We start from the raw sequence: 21,766 nt of genomic DNA, 5'->3' as shown, positions 1-21,766 counted from the left end.
TCTGGTAATTTAAAATATCTTTGGGTAATTTAAAATATTTTCTGGTAATTTAAGATATCTTCTGGTAATTTAAAATATCTTCTGATAATTTAAAATATCTTTTGGTAATTTAAAATATCTTTTGGTAATTTAAAATATCTTCTGGTAATTTAAAATATCTTCTGGTAATTTTAAATATGCATAAATAATTACATTTAAAAAGCGTGCCTCATATTTTTATAAAACAATTTATGTCGGAACTAAAAATATTTCCTTTGCCGCCTTTTTCATTATTTCCTAATTTAAATATGAATGTTTCATGAACTTAGTTATTCATTTACATTCGAATTCAGTAACGAAATGTATGACTACATTTCAATTGTTCACGCAGATGTTAATTCATATTTTGAACTTTTCAAAGATTATTGTTACGATTTCGGCGTTCCGGTGAGATTCCGTCTTTTATGTCAAGTCACTTCACACACATCACTGTCATTCATCACACAAATCGTACACTCTCATTCATACTTGACTAGTGGTGAATGTAACAGTGACTGTTCATTTAGGCTTATATTAACACATGAATAATGAACCGTGAACCATCGCACCACTTACGACCACCGCACCACTTACGACCACCGCACCACTTACGACCACTGCACCACTTACGACCACCGCACCACTTACGACCACTGCACTACTTACGACCACCCCCACCCCCCAACCGTGGGAAATGTAGAGCGTTTTTCCCACGCCCGATACTCCGTAAAATAAAAATGGCATAGTCATCCTTGTTCTAATTATAGCGCAGTACATAACGTGCAATAACAGCCCCAAAAAAATAGCACCCATAACCTCGACTTATGGCATTGACCCAAATATGCCAAGGTAATATTTACATAGGTTATAATATTCGGTGATTTAGAGCACGTGCAGCAAAATTTCGTGCCGAGCGTGAAAAAATCCTTTTCCTGATCCTGTATTGATGATACATTGGATGATTTGTATTACTGTATTAGTGATATTCACTATCATATATAGGCAATATAATCAAGGTATGCTCGCTTGAACAGGAATATTTTACACTAACCCCGTAAAATGTTAATTGTTCTCATCCAATTGATGATTATACTAATAATTACAATTGGAGATTTTTATTATAATAGTTACTCTCTACAATGTTTTGGTTTATTCATTGAAACTTGTAGTATCACTGCACAGCAGCAGCCACAGCACAGCAGACCAGCCGTCCACAGGCCGATTCATGTTCGCCATCCCTTTGACAGTTAATATAAGTACTGATTATTATTAGTAACGATGAACTCGTATATTGCGTTATTAGTGAAGGCCTTTTCGTCGCATAATTTCTAAGTAATAATTTAAGGTATGTGGATTTAGTCATTTTTGTATTATTTAATTAACCAGTAACTGACAATAATGAATTTGTGTTTCCAACAAAGTCGTTAAATATGTTAATTTGTCTAAATAATTTATTCATAACGATTACACCCACATGCCTGCAATTACAACAGCCAATACGCATGTGTAACAATTAATAATTTAACAAGTTTGATGAAGATACTACTTAATTTGTGAAATTTACTAATTAATTACCTAATTGAGAAACTACTATACACCCACTTACCTGAAATTACAAGATTCAATGCGCAGTTACATAATTAACCAATTCTCGAGTTTCATGCAAATCAAACGTAATCAAGAGCAGTTATCTGTTAAAATTATATTAAATACTACAAAATGAAGCAGTTTTTATCACAAAATGAAGTAGTTTGCCCTGGCAGCGACCGTATTGGCCAAGATGGCCCGGAAGCGCTCATATCTCCTTGGTTCCGCAGTCTGCATTGTCTTCAATATTGCGGAAACGAACTCGAGGGCTAACCTGCTCCGCCAATTGTTCCGACAGCCAATCACATCTAATCTCGTGATTTGCAGGCATGAGTGGTTAAATTATTCTAATTGGCAGCCAGAAACGGTTTAATTTCGAAATTTTCAACCTTGAGTGCTTGATATATTTTATTTAAAAGCCCGACGGAGTTTCAAACTTAATAAAACATTATTAAATCTTTATCATCTTAATCCGATTGGCAGCCACCAATCCTATGTTTCGTTGGCCGGCAGCTAGGCCGAACAATATTTCAATGATTTAAAAAAACTGCATTGCAACTCATCAACGTGACAACATTTCTTCGCGCTTCGAGTCACTGACATGTGGAACAGCCTCCCTGATAGTATCGTTGACGCTCCGAGTATGAACATCTTCAAGAACAGACTAGATGACGCTATGAATAAATAATTTTTCTAAAAGAAGCCCCTCTAAATTCACAAACACGTAGATATTCAGCAGCTACTTAGCTTTGTCAATTTTATACAAATCTTGTCAAAAGACCAGACCCCATACTTTCAAAACTCGCTAAGTGAACGTAAGTACTTACGCTCTATTTTCTTTTCTATGATTGGTTGATTTTGCTTGAAAGGCGGTCAATGATTGGCTGATTAACTTACGATCTCTTAACTTTTTTTGAAAGTATAGGACCAGGTTGGCCCTTCGCCGATTCTTATAATGCTTTGACTTGTGTCCTGGAGGTCTGGGGTCATGGCAGTCCTATACTTTCAAAAAAAAAAAAAAAAATTAACAGATCGTAAGTTCATCAGCCAATCGTTGACGGCCTTTCAAGCAAAATCCATCAATCATAGGCAAGAAAATAGAGCGTAAGTACTTACGTTCACTTAGCGAGTTTTGAAAGTATGGCCCCAGGGCCCATACTTTCAAAAAAAGTTAAGAGATCGTTAGTTCATCAGCCAATCATTGACGGCCTTTCCAGCAAAATCCACCAATCATAGACAAGAAAATAGAGCGTAAGTACTTACGTTCACTTAGCGAATTTTTAAAGTATGGCCCCTGGTGTTCAGGGCCTATACTTTCAAATAAACTTAAGAGATCGTAAGTTCGTCAGCCAATCATTGACGGCCTTTCCAGCAAAATCTACCAATCATAGGCAAGAAAATATAGCGTAAGTACTTACGTTCACTAAGCGAATTTTTAAAGTATGGCCCCAGGCTGGTGGTCTATTCTTCAATGCTGATTTTGCTATATTATGCTATGATTGGCTACAAGGCCTAAATACGGTAGTTACTCCATCTAATTGGCAGCAGATCTGTGAGAATTGTTACTCTCTTCTATAAAGAGCAGCCAAAAGAGCAAAGGGATACTTGAAGCCTATAGATATAATGCAAATTAAAGAGCATCTGAATATTTACAGCCCACATATAAATCGCATAAATAAGAGCATGAGATTTTTGAAGTCATTATTTTATGAGCAAATAAAAGAGCATCGGGACGCTTGAAGCCCTTATATAAGAGCAGCTAAAGGGCCATCAGTATATTTGAAGCTCTTATATAAGAGCGGCTAAATGGCTATCAGTATATTTGAAGCTCTTATATAAGAGCAGCTAAATGTCCATCAGTATATTTCAAGCTCTTATAAAAGAGCGGCTAAATGACCATCAGTATATTTGAAGCTCTTATATAAGAGCAGCTAAATGACCATCAGTATATTTGAAGCCCTTATATAAGAGCAGTTAAATGACCATCAGTATATTTTAAGCTCTTATAAAAGAGCGGCTAAATGATCATCGGTATATTTCAAGCATTTATATACGACTCGGGGTTTGGTGAGCTAATTTTCCCCTTCAATTTATCAATCAAATTAGTTAATATATTCGCTATTCCATAAGACAATTTCAGATGAACTGAATAGCCTTCACTCGAAAAAATGAAATGCTCGTATTGTCCAAATTGCGACGCTCTTCTACACCAACAGAACAAACAGGGAGGGAGCAGACGTAGCACTGATACGCCAATTTACCGGCCATAACCGTGTCAGGATGACCAATACAGGTGCAAAAGTGCATCGAAATTTGGACAAAATCTAACGCAATTCTACCGCAGGTTCACCGCCGCAACGAAAGTTTTCTTGGTGTCATCATGGCCTATACTTTCAAAAAAAGTTAAGAGATCGTAAGTTCACCAGCCAATCATTGACGGCCTTTCAAGCCAAATCCACCAATCATAGACAAGAAAATAGAGCGTAAGTACTTACGTTCACCGCCGCAACGAAAGTTTTCTTGGTGTCGTGACAAGGATTTTCTCAGGACCGATATTAATACAATGGGAGACGGGGCCTTGAGAACAATGTTCCCGCTGATGGAAATTGGACGAGTTTGCTTGGAAATGTTGCCATCGAATTACTGCAGTCCGATTACCGAGGTTTTTCTGGGTAAAAATGGCAAGAACGTGGATTTGATTTTTCCATGTATGGGAATCGGGCTGAATGTGGAAGGCCATTGACTGATCATGGCAATAGTGTAGAGCTAAATAATAGAAGAATGAATGAATTACTGCTAATTATTTGACTTACTATTATTCAATTTATTAATTGAGATACACTCGTCCCAATTTCTCCATGATTTTCATTACTTTCACGTTTAAATAACTTGATAACCAAAGCTATCTTATTAAGGATAATCTACAAATTGTTTCTACAATTCCTCTTCGTGAAGTTCATTGATCGAATGCAGTAAATTAAAGCTTCTACTACGAAGCTTTATGGTAATGAAGCATTGCTTAGATTCAACCAACACGATTTTTTCTTCGCGCACCAACTTTGTTGTCCAGCCACAAGGATGCTTGGAAATTTTTTAAGTGCATTCACTTGCTTTTATCTGAACAATTTGACTTAAATTGCATGCTAAATTGTAATTAAATTCTAGGCGCTTGTTAATGCAAAGAAATTAAGCGAAATAAATCGAGAAAATCTTCGGTAAGAATTTTTTTTTAAACTGTTATCGTTCACGGTCAAAGTGTTACTGAGAAGTGTTGACGACAGTTACTACTTACTGTGACGTGTTGATGACAGTTACTGTGACGTGTTGGTGACAGTTACTGTGACGTGTTGATGACAGTTACTGTGACGTGTTGATGACAGTTACTGTGAAGTGTTGATGACAGTTACTGTGACGTGTTGATGACAGTTACTGTGACGTGTTGACGACAGTTACTGTGACGTGTTGGTGACAGTTACTGTGACGTGTTGATGACAGTTACTGTGACGTGTTGACGACAATTATAATAATAATAATAATAATAATAATAATAATAATAATAATAATAATAATATCAGCGTTAATTAGGCCGTAGGCCTGTCGCCGATTCTCATCATCGCAGAACATTCACAGCATTTTGCGGTCTCGAACTCGCAACTCACTGCTACAATTCTGCTGTGCTTAACCGCCCGGCCTCCTCGCCGATTCTGACCAGAAACTGGCGCACAGAGCTGGGATCGAACCCGCGCCTCTCTAGTGCGTCAATCTTGGTACTCTGAACTGTAACCACTGGGCCACCCTGTCCCAGACAGTTACTCCCAATATCTCCCAAACTAATGAGCGCAGCTCGATGATACTTTGCAATCGCCTTCATTGAGACCTAACGGTGAGATATAGTTCCAGATCTTTTCTTCGATTTCTGATTCGTTTTAACTTATAAGGTCATACGGGCCTAAATTCGCAGTGGCCATAGAATGGTTTCTAAACTACTAAACAGATTCTAACGTAACCTTGAATAGACATATATAATCATCAAACGTTGATGTTTAGGTAGAGAAATATTTTCCAATTAAGGCTTCATCGCTAGTTATAAGGCTATACGGAGAAGCAACCGTAATTTCCGTTGCCCATACCCATTTGCAGTGAACATGCATGTAATATCTCCCAGACTAATAAACGAAGCTCCTTGAAACTTCGTACATGCATTTATTAAGTCATTACACACGATTTTTAGGTCGTAATAATTTTTTTCGATTTTGCCTTAGTTTCTAAGCAGAGCTGAGCAGCGCTACTTTGAAATGTAACGGCCGCTACCGCTACCGCTACATGCTCTAAATGTAGCGGGCGCTACCGCTACAATTGCTTAAATGTAGCGCCGCTACCGCTACATGCTCTAAATGTAGCGGGCGCTACCGCTACAATTGCTTAAATGCAGCGCCACTACCGCTACCGCTACTGAAAATGTGACGGCCGCTACATGCATGTAGTGCACTACTGCCCACCTCTGTTAACTACTAACGTGTTGACACTAGTAACAGGCTGAGGTTAACAACATTACACCGAAATCTTTCGTACAGTTTTATTCTGTAATTTATATTATGTGTGTATCATGCTGGTTTTTAAATGATATTTAATACTATTAAATAAAATTTAGAGGCTTTATCTATAAATGTAGCGGTAGCGCTGTATCGGCAAAACCTCGTATCGCTACTTAGATATGTAGCGGACGCCACCGCTACCGCTACAATTGCTTAAATGTAGCGCCGCTACCGCTACCGCTACTGACAATGTAGCGGCCGCTACATGTAGCGCGCTACTGCCCACCTCTGTTTCTAAGTTAAGCGGCCATACGGTCAAAAATTCGCAGTCTTCTATCCTATTATACAGATTTGAACGAAACTTACCGCATTACTTAGAAAAGAAGGTAAAACCGAAATCAGGACCTAAACATCAACATTAGGTCATAGTGAATGCATGAGTGAAGTTTCATTGAGCTCCGTTAATTAGTTAGGGAGATATTTAATGTTCACTGGTATTTGGCAATCAGCCGCAGAAATGCTGGTTGTTTCCCCGTATAGTGACTATAGTCGTTAACTCTCTAACGAGGCCTTTGTTGAAAAATTTTGCCATATATATATATCACCGTTCAGTGACTAGGATTGTATTAAAGGTTGCGTTCGAATCTAATCAGTAGTTTAGAAACTATTCGTTGTTAACTGCGAATTTTGGCCTGTATGACCGAATAAGTTGAAAGCGAAGGTAAAATTGAAAAAATATAATACCGACCTAAACGTCACCGTTAGGCTCTAATGCAGGCATATGCAAAGTTTTATCGAGCTGCGTTCATCAGTTTGGGAGATATTCTATGTTCACTGAATCTTGGAGACCGGTCGCGAAACCGGCTGCGAGTCCGGCCGGTGAAATGTCCGAGAGGTGACTTTAGGACCGTGTACATTCACAATCATTGTGAAGCCCAAATATGAAGATACAATTAAAAATAATTTAACCTCTAATTCAACAATGAATGAGAATATAATTCAAACAGTGTAAAATTTGTAGCTGTAGTTACTTATTTTCTTGAATGAACTGACTGCGTCAAAGGCATTGTCTAAATGACAAAAGCTAATGAAAATTTGTGTGTAATTTTCTATAAAAGAGTTAGCTATGGCGTAAAGTTACGAATTTTTTATATTAATGGAATAGGTTAGATTTGGTAAATAGATTCAATAGACGATGAGTCAGAGCCAAGAAACATGATTCTAACTCTTATTTTTTTCAGCAGTAATGTTTTCTGACGCTAGATGGCGATTTTAATTTCAATGTTTACAAACACGAAAGATATATGTTGGCGTGGACGGACGTCTGTATAAAGGTAAATATATTTGTTTACAACGTCATGTAATATATAATATGAGAGTATTCAGTTATATAACCATGTCTTCTTGTATTTATCAAAAATTTCCCTCTTTTGAACTGTTTAAACTCTGTCGTCGAATTCAGCTTCAATTTTCAAAGATGTACCGTGCCTAACCGTGGCAATTAGCAAATCAGTCATTAGCTAAAAAAAAAGATTGTAATACCTTTTCGATGCTAAATCAATATGATCCTTAATTTAGAAAATTTGAATTACAACTTACTTCAAATCACTCAAACAGTTTTTCTCTTCAATCTCTTGTCTCTGGTCAGTCTGGTGGTATTGGCATCGTCCAACGTCCATGATCCATGAAGCCTATCAAACTTAGAAACCCAAACTCTTAGTCTTAGACTCTTAGTATTAGTTGCTAACTCAGGTGTCTGACTGTGTCTGTGAGACTGTGAGTGACGGTCTGGTTCTGGTATATAAAATATAAATTTTCCAAGCATGACTAGAATTTTAAAGCCATGACCATGAATTAATTATTTTTACAGCCATAAGTTCTTTTTAGTTACATGAATTATTTATTTTATAAATCATTGTTGTGCTACTTCTGTCAATTTTTAGGCTATTCCTATGGCTATTGACTCCATTCTTAAAAATTAAGCAGAAGCCATCTGTAAATCAGCCAAAATTGCCTGTGCTTATGGTAAAATTTGCCTGTTTATATTAGCTTTGGCCTTTGCCCAGGATTGTAATTTACTTAGGGTAAACACTACACACCATGTTCCGACACCTTAAGGACATAGCATGAAATAGGCTGAATGGCTTAAAATAGATCACCGTATGCGCAACTTGAGTTCTGATTGGTTTACGTCACTCTCAAAACACCACACTATGCGCCAGCAATGATGAAACGTCACAAACTGTTGCCATATTTATTTTAAAGCCTTTAGAATTCAAATCTACAAAATCGCTGAGTTCTGACACTGTGTGTGACTAAATGTGGCATATTGTGAGACTAATTCCGACAGCGCTTCAAAATCGTAATTCGTAATTCTGACCCTCTGTGTTGGAATTCCGACACCCTGTGTTGGAATACGACACCCTGTGTGTGACAGTGTGTTGTAATTCCGGCACCCTGTGTCGTAATTCTGACACCCTGTGTCAGAATTAGTTTTTATGTGTCTAAAACCGCCTCTTAAATCAATCATCTATTAATTTATTTACCACTTAAAATCAGCAAATACAAGTACGGTATACCTAAAGGATTCCTAATATATTCACAGACTTATTTAAAAGGCTCAAACCATAATATTCTTTCTACACAAACAGTTTATCACTATTTAGTAAAGCAAGGTCAACTATCAACTTTCGTACGTGTTTCGATGTTCTCACTAGCTGACTTGGACTTTTGCTCTGCGGATCTTAACATTTTCCCGCTAGACCTAGTGTTTTGCAGAAATCTTGCATGCAATAGTATGACGTCACTATTTCAACCATCTATGCATGCGTGGAACAAAAACCAAGCTTAATATAAAGGAAAAGGTTGAGGGGCGTCGGAATTACCCACAATGTTGGAATATGGTGCGTTTACCCTACTTAAGTTACTTTCAATGAAATTTTGTGGCTCCAAAGTCAAAGTGACAAATTTCAATCCATTTGTAATGTTGTGGCTTGAATCAGGCATGGAATATATCTACTTGGGGAGTCGTGACTATATTTTTTGAGCCGTGGTTTTATGGGTTTGCCAGCCATGATTTCATTTCTTAGAGCCATGATTCCATTTCTTTGAGCCTTGAATTCCATATCTCGGCCATGAAAAGCCTTTAACAAGCAGCAAACTTATTTACAAACTCCTTGCAGTTGCATGTTTTATACCAAATCTCTAATTTTACCCTAAAACAGTTGAACAGCCTAACTATCATTTGGCTTCACTTAAGTGGCAACTGAACACATGATAATGCAGTCTGACTGCTCTGACGTGACCGTAGCTATGTGATCTTCAAGGAAACGTTTTGCATTGACTTGTTGTTATTACGTTTTGCAGGATATTTTGGCAGGTATGTCAAAGTAATGTGGATTGCACTATCATTGCGGAAGATGAAAATTATATGAAACGACATGTTTGCACAGTTGAAAAATGCAATTTTTCTGTCTAACAAAAATGCATGGCATTAGAGCTGCAAGATTTCATACCTACTAAAATTCTATGATATTAGAGCTGGGATATTTCAGAAAACAAGTAGGATTTTTCCAGCCCTGGCTTGACTACCTTACCTAATTACTAATAAGTAAATAGGAATTATTTCATCTAGCAGGAATCTTGCAGCTCCAAAAATGCCAGGAAAGCTCTGGTCGTGGCTCTAAGGATAGATATGTTCCATGGCCATGATGGCAAACAATCATGCCAATTTTATTTGGAGTTAACATACCTAGTTAAAGTTGGGAAATTGAGTATAGTTTAATGCTAAATTTTTTTGACCATGTTCAAATCACCTTAGCCTATATTATATTCATATTGTATGTACCAAATTATAAATTGTACATATAATTCTCATAGTATAAATTGAGATCATCTCTTAATTCCTTAGCATCACTATGTACCTATAGGTATATTTTCCATACTTCCATTCTACAAAAAAATTACCCTATTTCCCAGCATTAGAGTTAAAACTTGAAGAATACAAGGAAATTTCTGTATATTAAATATTTTGTTCTCACATGTAAAAATGAAAAAACCGTTATGACGCAAAACCTTAGTACCATCTATGGGACTTTTTCACTAACTTGAAAATTTGAAGTGTACTAAACTAAAATCACTTTTTTTAATGCATTGGTCATGAATATATCATATTAGAAAATGGATATATATAGGTACATTTCACAAATATTTGAAAGTACTGGCCCCTATGTTTTTTGTTCAAAAAATATTGTTTATTGTTGGATTTTTTTTATTGAGGTCATATTTTTTAGAGTAATGAATCTTTTCAGTGAAAAAAGTTGATAATTTAACAGAATGGTGAGATGTTGGGTGACTACAAACTGATTGACATGCTTATTTCACTTGTAGAATGAGCAGCAGTGCAGCTGCCGACATGTCCAGCTCCAGCAGTGAGAGCGTCCCTGCTCCCACTTCCTCAGAGGTGATGACAACAAACAGGTGTAGTGCTGGAGACACAGCTGTCAATCCTCCAAAAGTTGCTGCTCCAGACTCTGCAATGAAGTCTAGTGCTGCACCTCCTGCAGCTCTTCCTCCTACATCTGGTGCAAGTGTTGCTGCTGCAGCACCACTTGGAAATTTTTTAGAGCTGCAATGGACTGAGCACAAGGATATATTCAGTCAGAACATTGCTAAACTCAGGCATAAAGTAAGTTGGTTTTATTTTATTGAGTAAAACAAGACTATTTTGTTAATTTATTTTTAACTTGTATTATGGATTTTTTCATAACATGTTGAGGTTTCAGAATCCTCTGTAAATTGTGTTTAACCTGAACTGAATAGTAATTCTTCTGGTGCATTTTCTGTTAATTCAGGCAAATTGTGCAATACCGGTAGTCAAATTATTAATGTTCATTTTGTTTCAGCACATGTACACCGATGCCACCCTTGCATGCGATGGCCAGTTCTACCCGGTGCACAAGTTTGTCCTGGCCACGTGCAGCGAGTTTTTCCTAGCTATGTTTGAGTGGACTCCCTGCGTTAACCCTGTGCTGGTTCTGAACAACATTCTCACCAGGGACCTAGAGCCAATTCTTGACTTCATGTACACAGGCGAGATGAGTGTCAAGGAGTGCTACTTGGGTCATGTGATCAAGGCAGCTCAGAGCCTTCGAGTGAAAGGATTGGCTTTTCCTGATGAGTCAAGACCAGTTATGCACAAGCCTCCCCAGCCTGTGGCTAACATGAACATGGCATGTGCTGGCACTCCAGCAGGCATTGCACCTCAGTTCCCTCGACCTTCTCTTCCATCGACATCTTCAGCAGATACTAAGCAAAATTTTGGTGTGAACAAAAGGGAATATGAGCCATCTACAAAGCGCATCAAGTCTGAACTTGACGACTCGAAACAATCTGTGTTGATGTCAGACTCTTGTTCAAAATTACTGAAGCCACCCACTAAACCCATCTCTCTACCATCCATCTCATCTCTCACAGCTGCCCACCATGACACATCTCTCACCAAATCCCAGCAGCTATCTTCTATAAGTCTGTATGATCCCAAAAGTAACAGACTGGTCCCATCCCCCAATGGTGCTCCAGCAGCCCCACTTCCATCAATGGTAGCGCGATCTCATCCCCAACTCTCAAGATCGAGTTCCTCCCCTCAACAATACACTCACCTTGCTGGGACTTCTTCATCCCACCCACCGCAGTCATCAAACCAATCCTCTCGTCACCTGCAGCAGTTGCTGTCTTCACCAAAAAGCAATGGAGGGCAACAGCCGCAGCAGGTATACCGTAACCCTGCAGGAGATGCACCACCGCAGCACATGTTACAACAGCGCAAGAAAGAAGAGCTGCTGCAGCATCAACAGCAACTCGAAATGGAGCGCCGCCAGCTTCAGCACCAGCTCCAGCAGCAGAGAACGCTTTCCAGTCACCAACAGCAGCATCAGCAAGTGGGACACATACAACAACCACCACCACACAGTCAACCACATCGTCCAGCGCAACAACATGCAGTGAATGAGCATCAACAACCATCACATTATGTACATGCATACCAAACACAGACTCAACTGCCAGCCCGTGGTGGACCACATCAGTTGACACATTCATACGCTCGTCAACCATCATCACAGCTTCCCCCTAATCAACAGCCCCTACCACATCATTTGCCTCAGTCTTCACCACATCATATGCCTCATTCATCACCTCATCATGTGCCTCAGTCTTCTCCACATCATATGCCGCAGTCTTCTCCACATCATATGCCTCATTCTTCACCACATCATATGCCTCAGTCTTCACCACATCATATGCCTCAGTCATCACCACATCATATGCCTCATTCATCACCTCATCACATGCCGCAGTCATCACCTCATCATATGCCTCATTCATCACCTCATCATATACCTCAATCCTCACCTCATCACATGCCGCAGTCTTCTCCACATCATGTGCCACAGTCTTCACATCCACAGATGCACTTATCTACACATCCCCAGACTTACCCGTCTTCACCACATCCCCAGACGCTCCAGTCTTCATCACATCCTCAGATGTACCAATCCTCACCACATCCCCAAACTCACCAATCTTCACCACACCATCAAGTGACGCCATCTGCCTCGCAGCAACGTGGGCAGCAAGGCAGCAACTACCGCAGCAAGAGCAGCGTTGACAAGGACCGAGTGTCCGAGCTGTTATTGGAGCATCAGGCTGAGTTGTCTGGCGATGGTAGCAAGAACAGCAACAGCAGCACACCAACTGGCAACAACAACAACCTTTCTACTGGCAACCATAATTTCTTGATCAATGAAACATCAAGTGGTGAGGGCTTTAATATACATTTGGTGTTGTTAGATTACCGTATATATCTGCAAATGATTCTTCATAGGTCTTTCTTGCCTAAAAATTCACTCCTTATGGATATTAGAAATCTTACTAATAAATGTGTGAATAATAGCTCAATAAGTATGCCAGCTTTGAACAATCTGTCCTGTTTTATAATTTTAAACTGAATCTACGTAGATTGCATGTAAGGATTTTGTATCCATCTTTTCTTATGATTCAATATCTATCATTTGTACTAATACTTCCTAGCATTCAGGCATAACTGTACAATGTCAGTACATTTTGTTTTTAAATCACAGTGTACACTTCCCATAGTGACGCCTAATTCAATCATTTGTTCTTTTCCAGTCCCGATGATGCCTTCTGATGCCATTGGCATCTCAGCTGTGGCACCAAATAGCTGCCGTGGCGCTGTGGCATCGAGTGGCTGCCGTGGTGCTGTAGCAGTTCTGGATGCTGCGCCACTCACGCCTATGGAGCAACAGATCATCAGCGAGCTCGGGGCTACTGATGAAGCCATCGGTGTTGAGGCTGACGCTGACAAGACTGATGGAGACGCAGCTGATGACATGCTCGATGTTCTTGTCAGTTTCTATTTAAATTTCCCTATTTTTCCTCGTTTTTAAAGTCACTTTCTTTACTTTATAATTACTTTTGATTTATTGGGGCTGTACACATTAAATATTTTCTTCCTGCTGGTCTCCAGTGAAGAATTTTAGTTCAGTCTCTCTGGAAGGAATTGTATTGTTGCCATCCAGTTATTATTGAAGCCTCGCTGTACCTTATTGATATGATTAAGTAATTAAGCCAATTTTTTATGTAGAACACCAAAAGTAGAGATTTTGCTCAATGATGAAATTGCAACTAATACCTATAATAATGTGACTAACATTTTTAGATTATTTTAGTTCTTTCTAGTAGAGCTCTATCATGAATACTGGTATTGATGGAAAATTCATCTGCAAGTTGAGTTATAGTGAAGCTTATATCTGTAGCTTATACTCTGTAGCTTATATTCTGTAGCTTATACTCTGTATCTTATACTCTGTAGCTTATATTCTAGCTTATACTCGGTAGCTTACGGTATACTCTGTAGCTTATACTCTAGCTTATACTCGGTAGCTTACGGTATACTCTGTAGCTTATACTCTGTTGAAATATTCAAGCATGGTTCTGATGCAGTTGAATGCTTACAGGTGAACGAAGACTCCCTGTATGGCTTCAACGTCGACCCTGCAGCTGTGGCTGCTGCCGCCGCTCCTGAGGAGGTCAAGAACCTCGCCCCCAGTGCTGATGGAGAGCCTGCTGCTGGGGGCCGCAGTGTTAAACTCAGGGTCAGACTCGTGAAAGAAAATATTCTTTTATTATTTATAATGTGAAGTATTTATATGGGTATGTATTATGTGATTACTTTGGATTATTATATGTATTGTGCGATTACTTTTGATTATTATTATTATATGTATTAAGCCATATTTTATTATTATTATATAATTACTCCTGTTATCATCCTAATACTGAGGAAGCTCTTAGACCTTGTACTAATACTGATTGTTTAGTTTTAATTATTATTCTAGAGTATAAGCTACGAATTTATAAATTTCCACACAAGTTAATGCAAAACCTCCCACAGGATCGCCGCTCAACTCGTCCAAGAACTCAAACTCGTGCCGTCGCCCCAACCAAGAAACGCAAGCGCAAGCCGTCCAGCGCGGGCAACCTGACCCTCAACGTATTTTCCCTTGAAAATCCTTCTGTCGCTGACCACCTTCCTACGGGATCTGGTAACCCTGAAAACCCTTCTGATGGCTCTGAAAACCCTCGTGCAGGATCTAGTAACGCAGAAAACCCTACTGATGGCTGTGAAAACCCTGACGCTGTTCACATGACCTCCTCCGAACTGTGTGCTGATGGTGGAATAGAGTTGACTGCTGATGTAGAGATAAATTCCGACGCTGCATACGACGTTAGTCTCGTCGCTGGCTCTAGCACGAGTGACGCGAGTGCTGGCAGCCAGAGAACGGTCCCAAAAGTTAAGTGTCCTCACTGTTCTAAAGTTTATCACAAGTCTGAGGCTCTTGCTAAACACTTGCTGACACATCAGGACAAAGAGTACTCATGCGCGCGTTGTGATTTTGTTTCCAAAGACATTGGTGAGATAAGGGAACATAAACGCTCGCACATGCAAAAGCACTGCACACTCTGTAACTTCTCCACTAACAGAGCTGATGCTATGAAGAAACATCTGCTCTGCCACGTGGGGGGTAACCATGTGGGGGATGGGGTATCATCATGCAACATGTGTGACTTTGCCCCCAAGAATCAGACGGCCCTGAAGCATCACATCAAGCATCATCATGACACCGTCCTCGTTCGCGATGCTTCGTGATCATGTCTCTGCGTGAATCCTTTACTAATTTTATGATTCACGAGCTTCATTTTGAATTTTGTGATTCGTGCGCTCCGAGGTGCCTTTAGACCAGCGCGACACTTGCGTCCCAACACTAGTGCATTACAATTGGAAGTTTTGTGTTGTGGACTCTGCGTTAAGTGTGCTCACTATTACACGAATTACAATATATTGATTGTGTGCGTGCACTGTTTTGTGTAGATTGTATAAGTGTTGGTGCCTGTCACTCTTCGTGACATCAGAACAATACACGAACGCATCCTGTTTTATAAAGCGCGCCTTAGCTTCTTCTTGCTTTCGTTCATTCTGTAGGATAAGCGTGGATTTCTTTATATTTCATTTAGAATTCGGAAACATTTTCTTATGTTTTCGAAGATCAGAATATGAATTAATGGTTTTACTTGTGCGTCGCGCATTTCAAATTGATTATTCCTATAAGTTTTAAAACTTGGATTGTAAAAGAAATGAAGGTCAAGGTATAATGGAAGGGTCCATATGATCAATATAATTGAATCATTTACATTACACCAAGAATTTGATGTAACAGCGAGAAAGTGGAAACTGTAAAAAAGTAATGGCTTCATTACGAGAAAACCGCTAGTACAAAGACCATAAACGTGCAACTCTTCTTGAGCTTTTGGTTATTTGCTTATGCTATTAATTACCTATTAATTGGATCCATACGTACATATCTTGTGTTTTAATGTGACGTTTTTTGTTGATATCGCTTTAGTGTAAACCTTAAATCCACAGAAAACATGATAGAAGTTAAATTGGATTTGTAATGGACAAACATTTAACTCTTGACTGGTCGCTGAATGCTATCCAACTTAGGTTTGAACTTCAACGCGAGTTACTGGGACAAACTTTATTAATTTGTGTCATATTTTTTACTTGTGACTTTAGAATCTCGCCTTATTGACTGGACCAAACTTTTAATATTGACCATAGTTAAGATAATTGATTAATCTTAATCTTATTACTACTAATTGATGATAAGATTAGGATTAATTGAGACGAATACGGCCCCTGGCTGTTAGACTAATGATGAACTTTGTCTGTATTTTTAATTGGCTATAACCGTGGCAGTTACTGGTCGCTTAGTAAGGACTGTGGCTACACCTCTCTTGGAATCATAAAATATGATAAATTGAGTTTCAAGTTTTGAGATAACCTGCTTTAAGGCCCTTTGGATTTTATTTGGGTAAATTTTAGGTTAACAGTAAATTTTTCTGCCCGTGATGCGTTTTAAATCTTAAGTTTAACTTCATTTAGTTGTTGTGGTGGACTGGAAAACTTTTGTTGCTTTAAAAGTTGGTTAAGTTAGATATAGATTAGGATGAACATGTGCGGCATTGAATATTTTTTAAGAAATTCATATCATTGTTCATTCACCGGAAATTTTTACCTATGTTTGCTGCTGTATTTCTGTGCAACTCATATTCTGGAATCTTTCTCATTGTCCTGCAGGATATCTACTAGGATACTAAGTAATTAATGTTGGCAAAATATTCTCTCATTCCAAATTTAGTACTCGTTAATTACTGTATTGAATGGACGAGCTTGTTTGTCTCCTGCACCAGAGTTTGCTGGCTGCAGTGAAACAGATTTACTGATCAACTTATAATTAAGTTTATTGTAAAATTGATAAATTAAGTTCAATTTTACTACAATTTAAGGCGTGACTGCATCTTTTTTTAGATTTTGTTTTACAAAAGCAATTAGAATGAATTTGTTTTCAAAAGCAACTAGAATGAAATGTTTGATTCTGTTTAGTAATTACTTGGCATACTTGAATTCCAGCAAACCATACATTTATACTATTGCAATTTGAGATACTTTTTTTTCTGTAAAATTCGAAATCGCTTGAATTTGTTCCTGTAGATTGTCTGCTTTGTTTTTTATACTATTTAACGTTACCAGCAAAGTTACTTGAATTTGTTAATTTTTATTTGATGGTGGAACTTGAAGGACCGGGAAGTTTCAGATGAAAAATATGAAATTTGTTCAGAAATTCATTGATTTTTCGTCGCAGGAATCGACATGAAACTTTTATTCATTATTTATATCAATATTTTTTCAATGTTTCTCAATCATTTTGAAAGTTGAAATACATTTTTCAAGCTTTTTCATTTATAGGAACTGGCTATACACAAGGCATTTATGATAATGTCTTAACATTACTAGGTATGTGTGATTTTATTGTAGTAAGTTAAAAAGTATTGGTGTTAACACAGCTCGTATGGTTGAGAGTTGACAACTTGTTTAGTGTGAAGCATACAAATGTATTACCTCGACTTTTCTTAATAAATTTCTTCAAAAAATGCGGGCTTTTCTGTGGGAATAAGTTTGTTGAGATCAAATTTGAACAAACTTATTTTATTTTATTTAATAAATCGTAAAAGATACTTTGTCATTGTACCGCTTGTAATATTTTTAATTATATAACAATTTTGATTCATGTGAAACAACTTGTATCAATTAGAAATGTTAACTGATGAATTCAGCAAGGTTACCAGCTAGATTTTATCAATTGCTGTTAAACCAATTTTTATAATACTGTATCTGCTGCTACTTTAATCTTCTGTTCAGTCCACATTTAGTGCAGAATAGTGTTAAGTTATTATCCTATATGATAATTTCTCATCCGAATTTATGTCATCATGCGAGAAGTAAAGTGAACTTCCATTAACTACGCGAGATCAAGACTAAAAATTTAAAAGCAAAGAATAGTCCACAAAAATTCATATCTTTGAATACATTTTTTTTCATATTTCTATAAAGATATGAATTTTTGTGGACTATTCTTTGCTTTTAAATTTTTAGTCAACTTGCGATTTAAGCAAATAAGTGACATTGAGATCAAGAACTTCATCGCATTTATTGTAGTATTTATTTATTTGATTTTGGATCTGTTGCTGCATTGTGCCTTACGCAAGTCCGGCTCAAGCTTTAAGAGCTTTTCAACGTTACGTGCCCCTCCAGCACATTGTAATGCTATTCCTACCTGAAACGTGACCATGAATTGTCTATGATACATAAGGCTATTCTTACCCAAGATGAATTCTGTACCAATACAGCCTATGTACCAGTACAGAAATATTGTCGTTTCAGCGCCGGCCTTAGAATGGCCACCTAAAACTCGGTCGTAATTTTTATTGCTGTTTAAATGGCCGCCTAACATAGTCGTTTCAGCGCCGGCCTTAGAATGGCCACCTAAAACACGGTCGTAATTTTTATTGCTCTTTAAATGGCCGCCTATGACGCGCGCATAGAACATCTGTGTACAATATATGTTGGTGAGTGTTAATGTTGACACTATTACTGCACTTTGCTTAACATTGCACTCATTAACGTCTGATTAATTATCTTGATTATTAGTTAATGCTATAATTATGCTCGTTTTCGTAGTTATTTAGCCTGGGTTTGTACCATAGAGTTCCACGCTAGGTTCCTTTTTAGTGTGTGTTTAAATCGCTGGCATTTTTTGGATTAGCTTTACTTGTGTAGTTGCTTATTTTTTTGAGTGGAGAATATTTTGTGGCGCCAGGACTACATGATGAAAAGTGAGGACAACTTAGTGAGGGTAACTCGGTGAGTGAGGGTAACTCGGTGTGTGAGGGTAACTCTGCAGTGAGGGCAACTCAGTGAGGGTAACTCAGCAGTGAGGGTAACTCTGCAGTGAGGGTAACTCTGCAGTGAGGGTAACTCTGCAGTGAGGGTAACTCTGCAGTGAGGGTAACTTAGTGAGGGTAACTCGGTGAGTGAGGGTAACTCGGTGTGTGAGGGTAACTCTGCAGTGAGGGCAACTCAGTGAGGGTAACTCTGCAGTGAGGGTAACTCTGCAGTGAGGGTAACTCTGCAGTGAGGGTAACTCTGCAGTGAGGGTAACTCTGCAGTGAGGGTAACTCCGCTGTGTGGGTAACTCTGCAGTGAGGACAACTCTGCAGTGAGGGTAACTCTGCAGTGAGGGCAATTATTAATTTAATATATTTTCTTTTCAGTTTAACATTAGCAACAGGAATTGTTTGTATGTCAGAAAGGAATTGCGGTATAGGTTCCTCCATACCAATGCCTTCATATTAAATAAATAATCTTTCTGTATCAATTATAAAAAAGGAAACGCCGCTGTTTTACTATGTCAAAGTTACTGAAGTGTCTAAACATGAATGTGTACAGAATTGATCGTGTTTGCTACTTAAGTGAACAATTGCAATATTTATATAAGTATTTTTCTACACTAATATGTTAGAAGCATTTTTGTTGGTCCAGCCCACAATTATGTTCATTATGTTTCAGTTAGTGTTCACTTTTAATATTAAATCGTTGTTTGAATTTGATTTCAATAATTGAGGTTTGAACGTTGCTTTCTTCAATTAAAGAGCGTAAAATTTGGGCAAGTTTATTTAATAACTAATAATAAAAATATGCTGCTAATGCAAACTAATTTATTTAAAACTTGCGCAGACTTGTTCATGTTTTGCTCATACATGAATGTATGTTCATGTATGTGAATAGTTACACATCAATGTATGCTCATACATATGAATGTATGCGTACACATACTTAACTGTATGTCCACACTGCCTCTTGCGACTTGTAACTGTATTAATTACTCGTTACATTGAAAGGAATAGTTTCTCATTATGTTATAAGTTACAGTATTTGAATATTATTATGTTTTAATATAAACTTTTGGGTGTTTTGTTGTAGGCTTCACATCTAGCGGTACCTCTTCTAGCGTTTTAGTGTCGTTTTCTTTAGTTCTATAAGAGTTGAACTAAGGAAATCTTCTCTCATCTTTACTCTGCGACAAGTTCATTTTCTTTTTTCTGCATAGCAGATCTGGGTTTGGAACCTACGTTGAATTTTGTGTTCTTTGTGTTGAAAAATATTCAGTGGCTCGAAATTGTTTTTCCAATTCTAATTTGGTTTTCTAGTATTTCAAGCAAATTTATTTCTTGCAGAAAAATTAGATAATCTGCTACCCAAAGAAAAAATCCTATTGATTTTACTGACGTCTTAGACCTATTTTTCGTCCACCGTTTTGATTTTAACGGCTCCTGTAGGTCTTATTATTTTCAACAATTATATGACCCAGCATTTCTACAGTCGACCTCTCACTCCCCCTACTTGGCATCCAAGTTCACATATTCTTTTTGAATTTTCATTCTAATTTTACTGACGTCTTAGACCTAATATTGGTCCACCGTTTTGATTATAACGCCTCCTGTAGGCCTATTCTCTTCAACAATTATTCGACCCAGCATTTCTACAGTCGACCTCCCACTCCCCTACACGGCATCAAAGTTCACATCAACAGCCCATTTATTTTCATTTATTCCATTTATTCCCCATTTATTTTCATTTATTCTTCACTTTTGTATGGGGTGTTCACTGCTAGTAGTACTCTGTTAATCACTCAGACAAATAAAGTGATCCTATTGTCCACTAGTGACACACTTTTTCACCCTGGGCCCATACTTTCAAAAAAGTTAAGAGATCGTAAGTTTATCAGCCAATCATTGACGGCCTTTCAAGCAAAATCCACCAATCATAAACAAGAAAATAGAGCGTAAGTACTTACGTTCACTTAGCGAATTTTGAAAGTATGGCCCATACTGGTTCATCTTGACTCAGTTTAAACTACTGCTAGACGAGGGCAAAGAGTGCATCACTATTTTGACAAGAGTTTCATTTATTTCTCTGGGTGAATGACTTGATATTTTGTTCGTGTGTTAGTTACTTATTTTTTTCAGTTGGTTAGTTATCTATTTTTAGTGTACGTTTCTTGTTAGCCAGTTCTCATATTGTTTTGAGCGCGTTTGTGAAGATGCGGTTCTAAAAATGTTTCGGAAATTTTTAGCTTTATTAATGTATCGGATTTTTTTGTGATAACTTCTTCTTTTTTTATTTCAGTTCAGATCTTTCTAACTCAAACATTGGTATCATGATGCTGATATTGGGGCTTGAAGTGGCTGTTGTTCAACATTCTATGTATGACATTCTTAAATGAATGCATGACATTTAATGTATGATGTTCAATGTTGTTAACTTGTCTAGTTACTGTTTACACGTTGTAACTCTTGGTTCAACATTCCATTGAAGCAACGTGTCTTACTATTACAGCATAATGAAGATATCAATGTTGAGGGTGAGAAAGATGCTCGTTTTTTCGGCCTTTATATCTTCTTATAACTGTTGAATGTGTGGTTGTTGAACTGCCTGAAGTGGCCTTAGAACGCGTTGAACTCCTTGTGGTGGCCTTGGGACGTGTTGAACTGCTTGTGGTAGCCTTGGGACGTGTTGAACTGCTTGTGATGGCCTTGGGACGTGTTGAACTGCTTGTGGTGGCCTTGGAACGTGTTGAACTGCT

The 21,766-nt window shown here is 38.0% G+C and overlaps 1 protein-coding gene across 1 annotated transcript; it reads left to right on the top strand.

The window, feature by feature from the left end:
- Positions 1 to 7,393: 7,393 nt before the first annotated feature.
- On the top strand, positions 7,394 to 16,274 carry LOC108672182 (sex determination protein fruitless). The gene is made up of 6 exons (XM_018159816.2): positions 7,394 to 7,474; positions 10,530 to 10,827; positions 11,045 to 12,956; positions 13,329 to 13,564; positions 14,177 to 14,314; positions 14,614 to 16,274. The coding sequence occupies exons 2-6, from the start codon at positions 10,531 to 10,533 to the stop codon at positions 15,367 to 15,369; spliced, it is 3,339 nt and encodes a 1,112-aa protein (XP_018015305.2). The 5' UTR covers positions 7,394 to 7,474; position 10,530; the 3' UTR covers positions 15,370 to 16,274.
- The last annotated feature ends 5,492 nt before the right edge of the window (positions 16,275 to 21,766 follow it).

Source organism: Hyalella azteca, unplaced genomic scaffold (genome assembly GCF_000764305.2).
Source record: "Hyalella azteca isolate HAZT.00-mixed unplaced genomic scaffold, Hazt_2.0.2 contig3150, whole genome shotgun sequence".
NCBI classification, from domain to species: Eukaryota; Metazoa; Arthropoda; class Malacostraca; order Amphipoda; family Hyalellidae; genus Hyalella; species Hyalella azteca.
The sequence above is the reverse complement of the archived record's forward strand: the minus strand, read 5'-3'. Positions and strand labels throughout refer to the sequence as shown.

Excerpts from the sequence above, each read along its gene's own strand:
- LOC108672182 (XM_018159816.2), top strand. The coding sequence starts at position 10,531 with ATGAGCAGCAGTGCAGCTGCCGACATGTCCAGCTCCAGCAGTGAGAGC. Across the intron at positions 12,957-13,328 it reads GATCAATGAAACATCAAGTG|TCCCGATGATGCCTTCTGAT; the intron begins GTGAGGGCTTTA and ends GTTCTTTTCCAG. Across the intron at positions 14,315-14,613 it reads GCCGCAGTGTTAAACTCAGG|GATCGCCGCTCAACTCGTCC; the intron begins GTCAGACTCGTG and ends AACCTCCCACAG.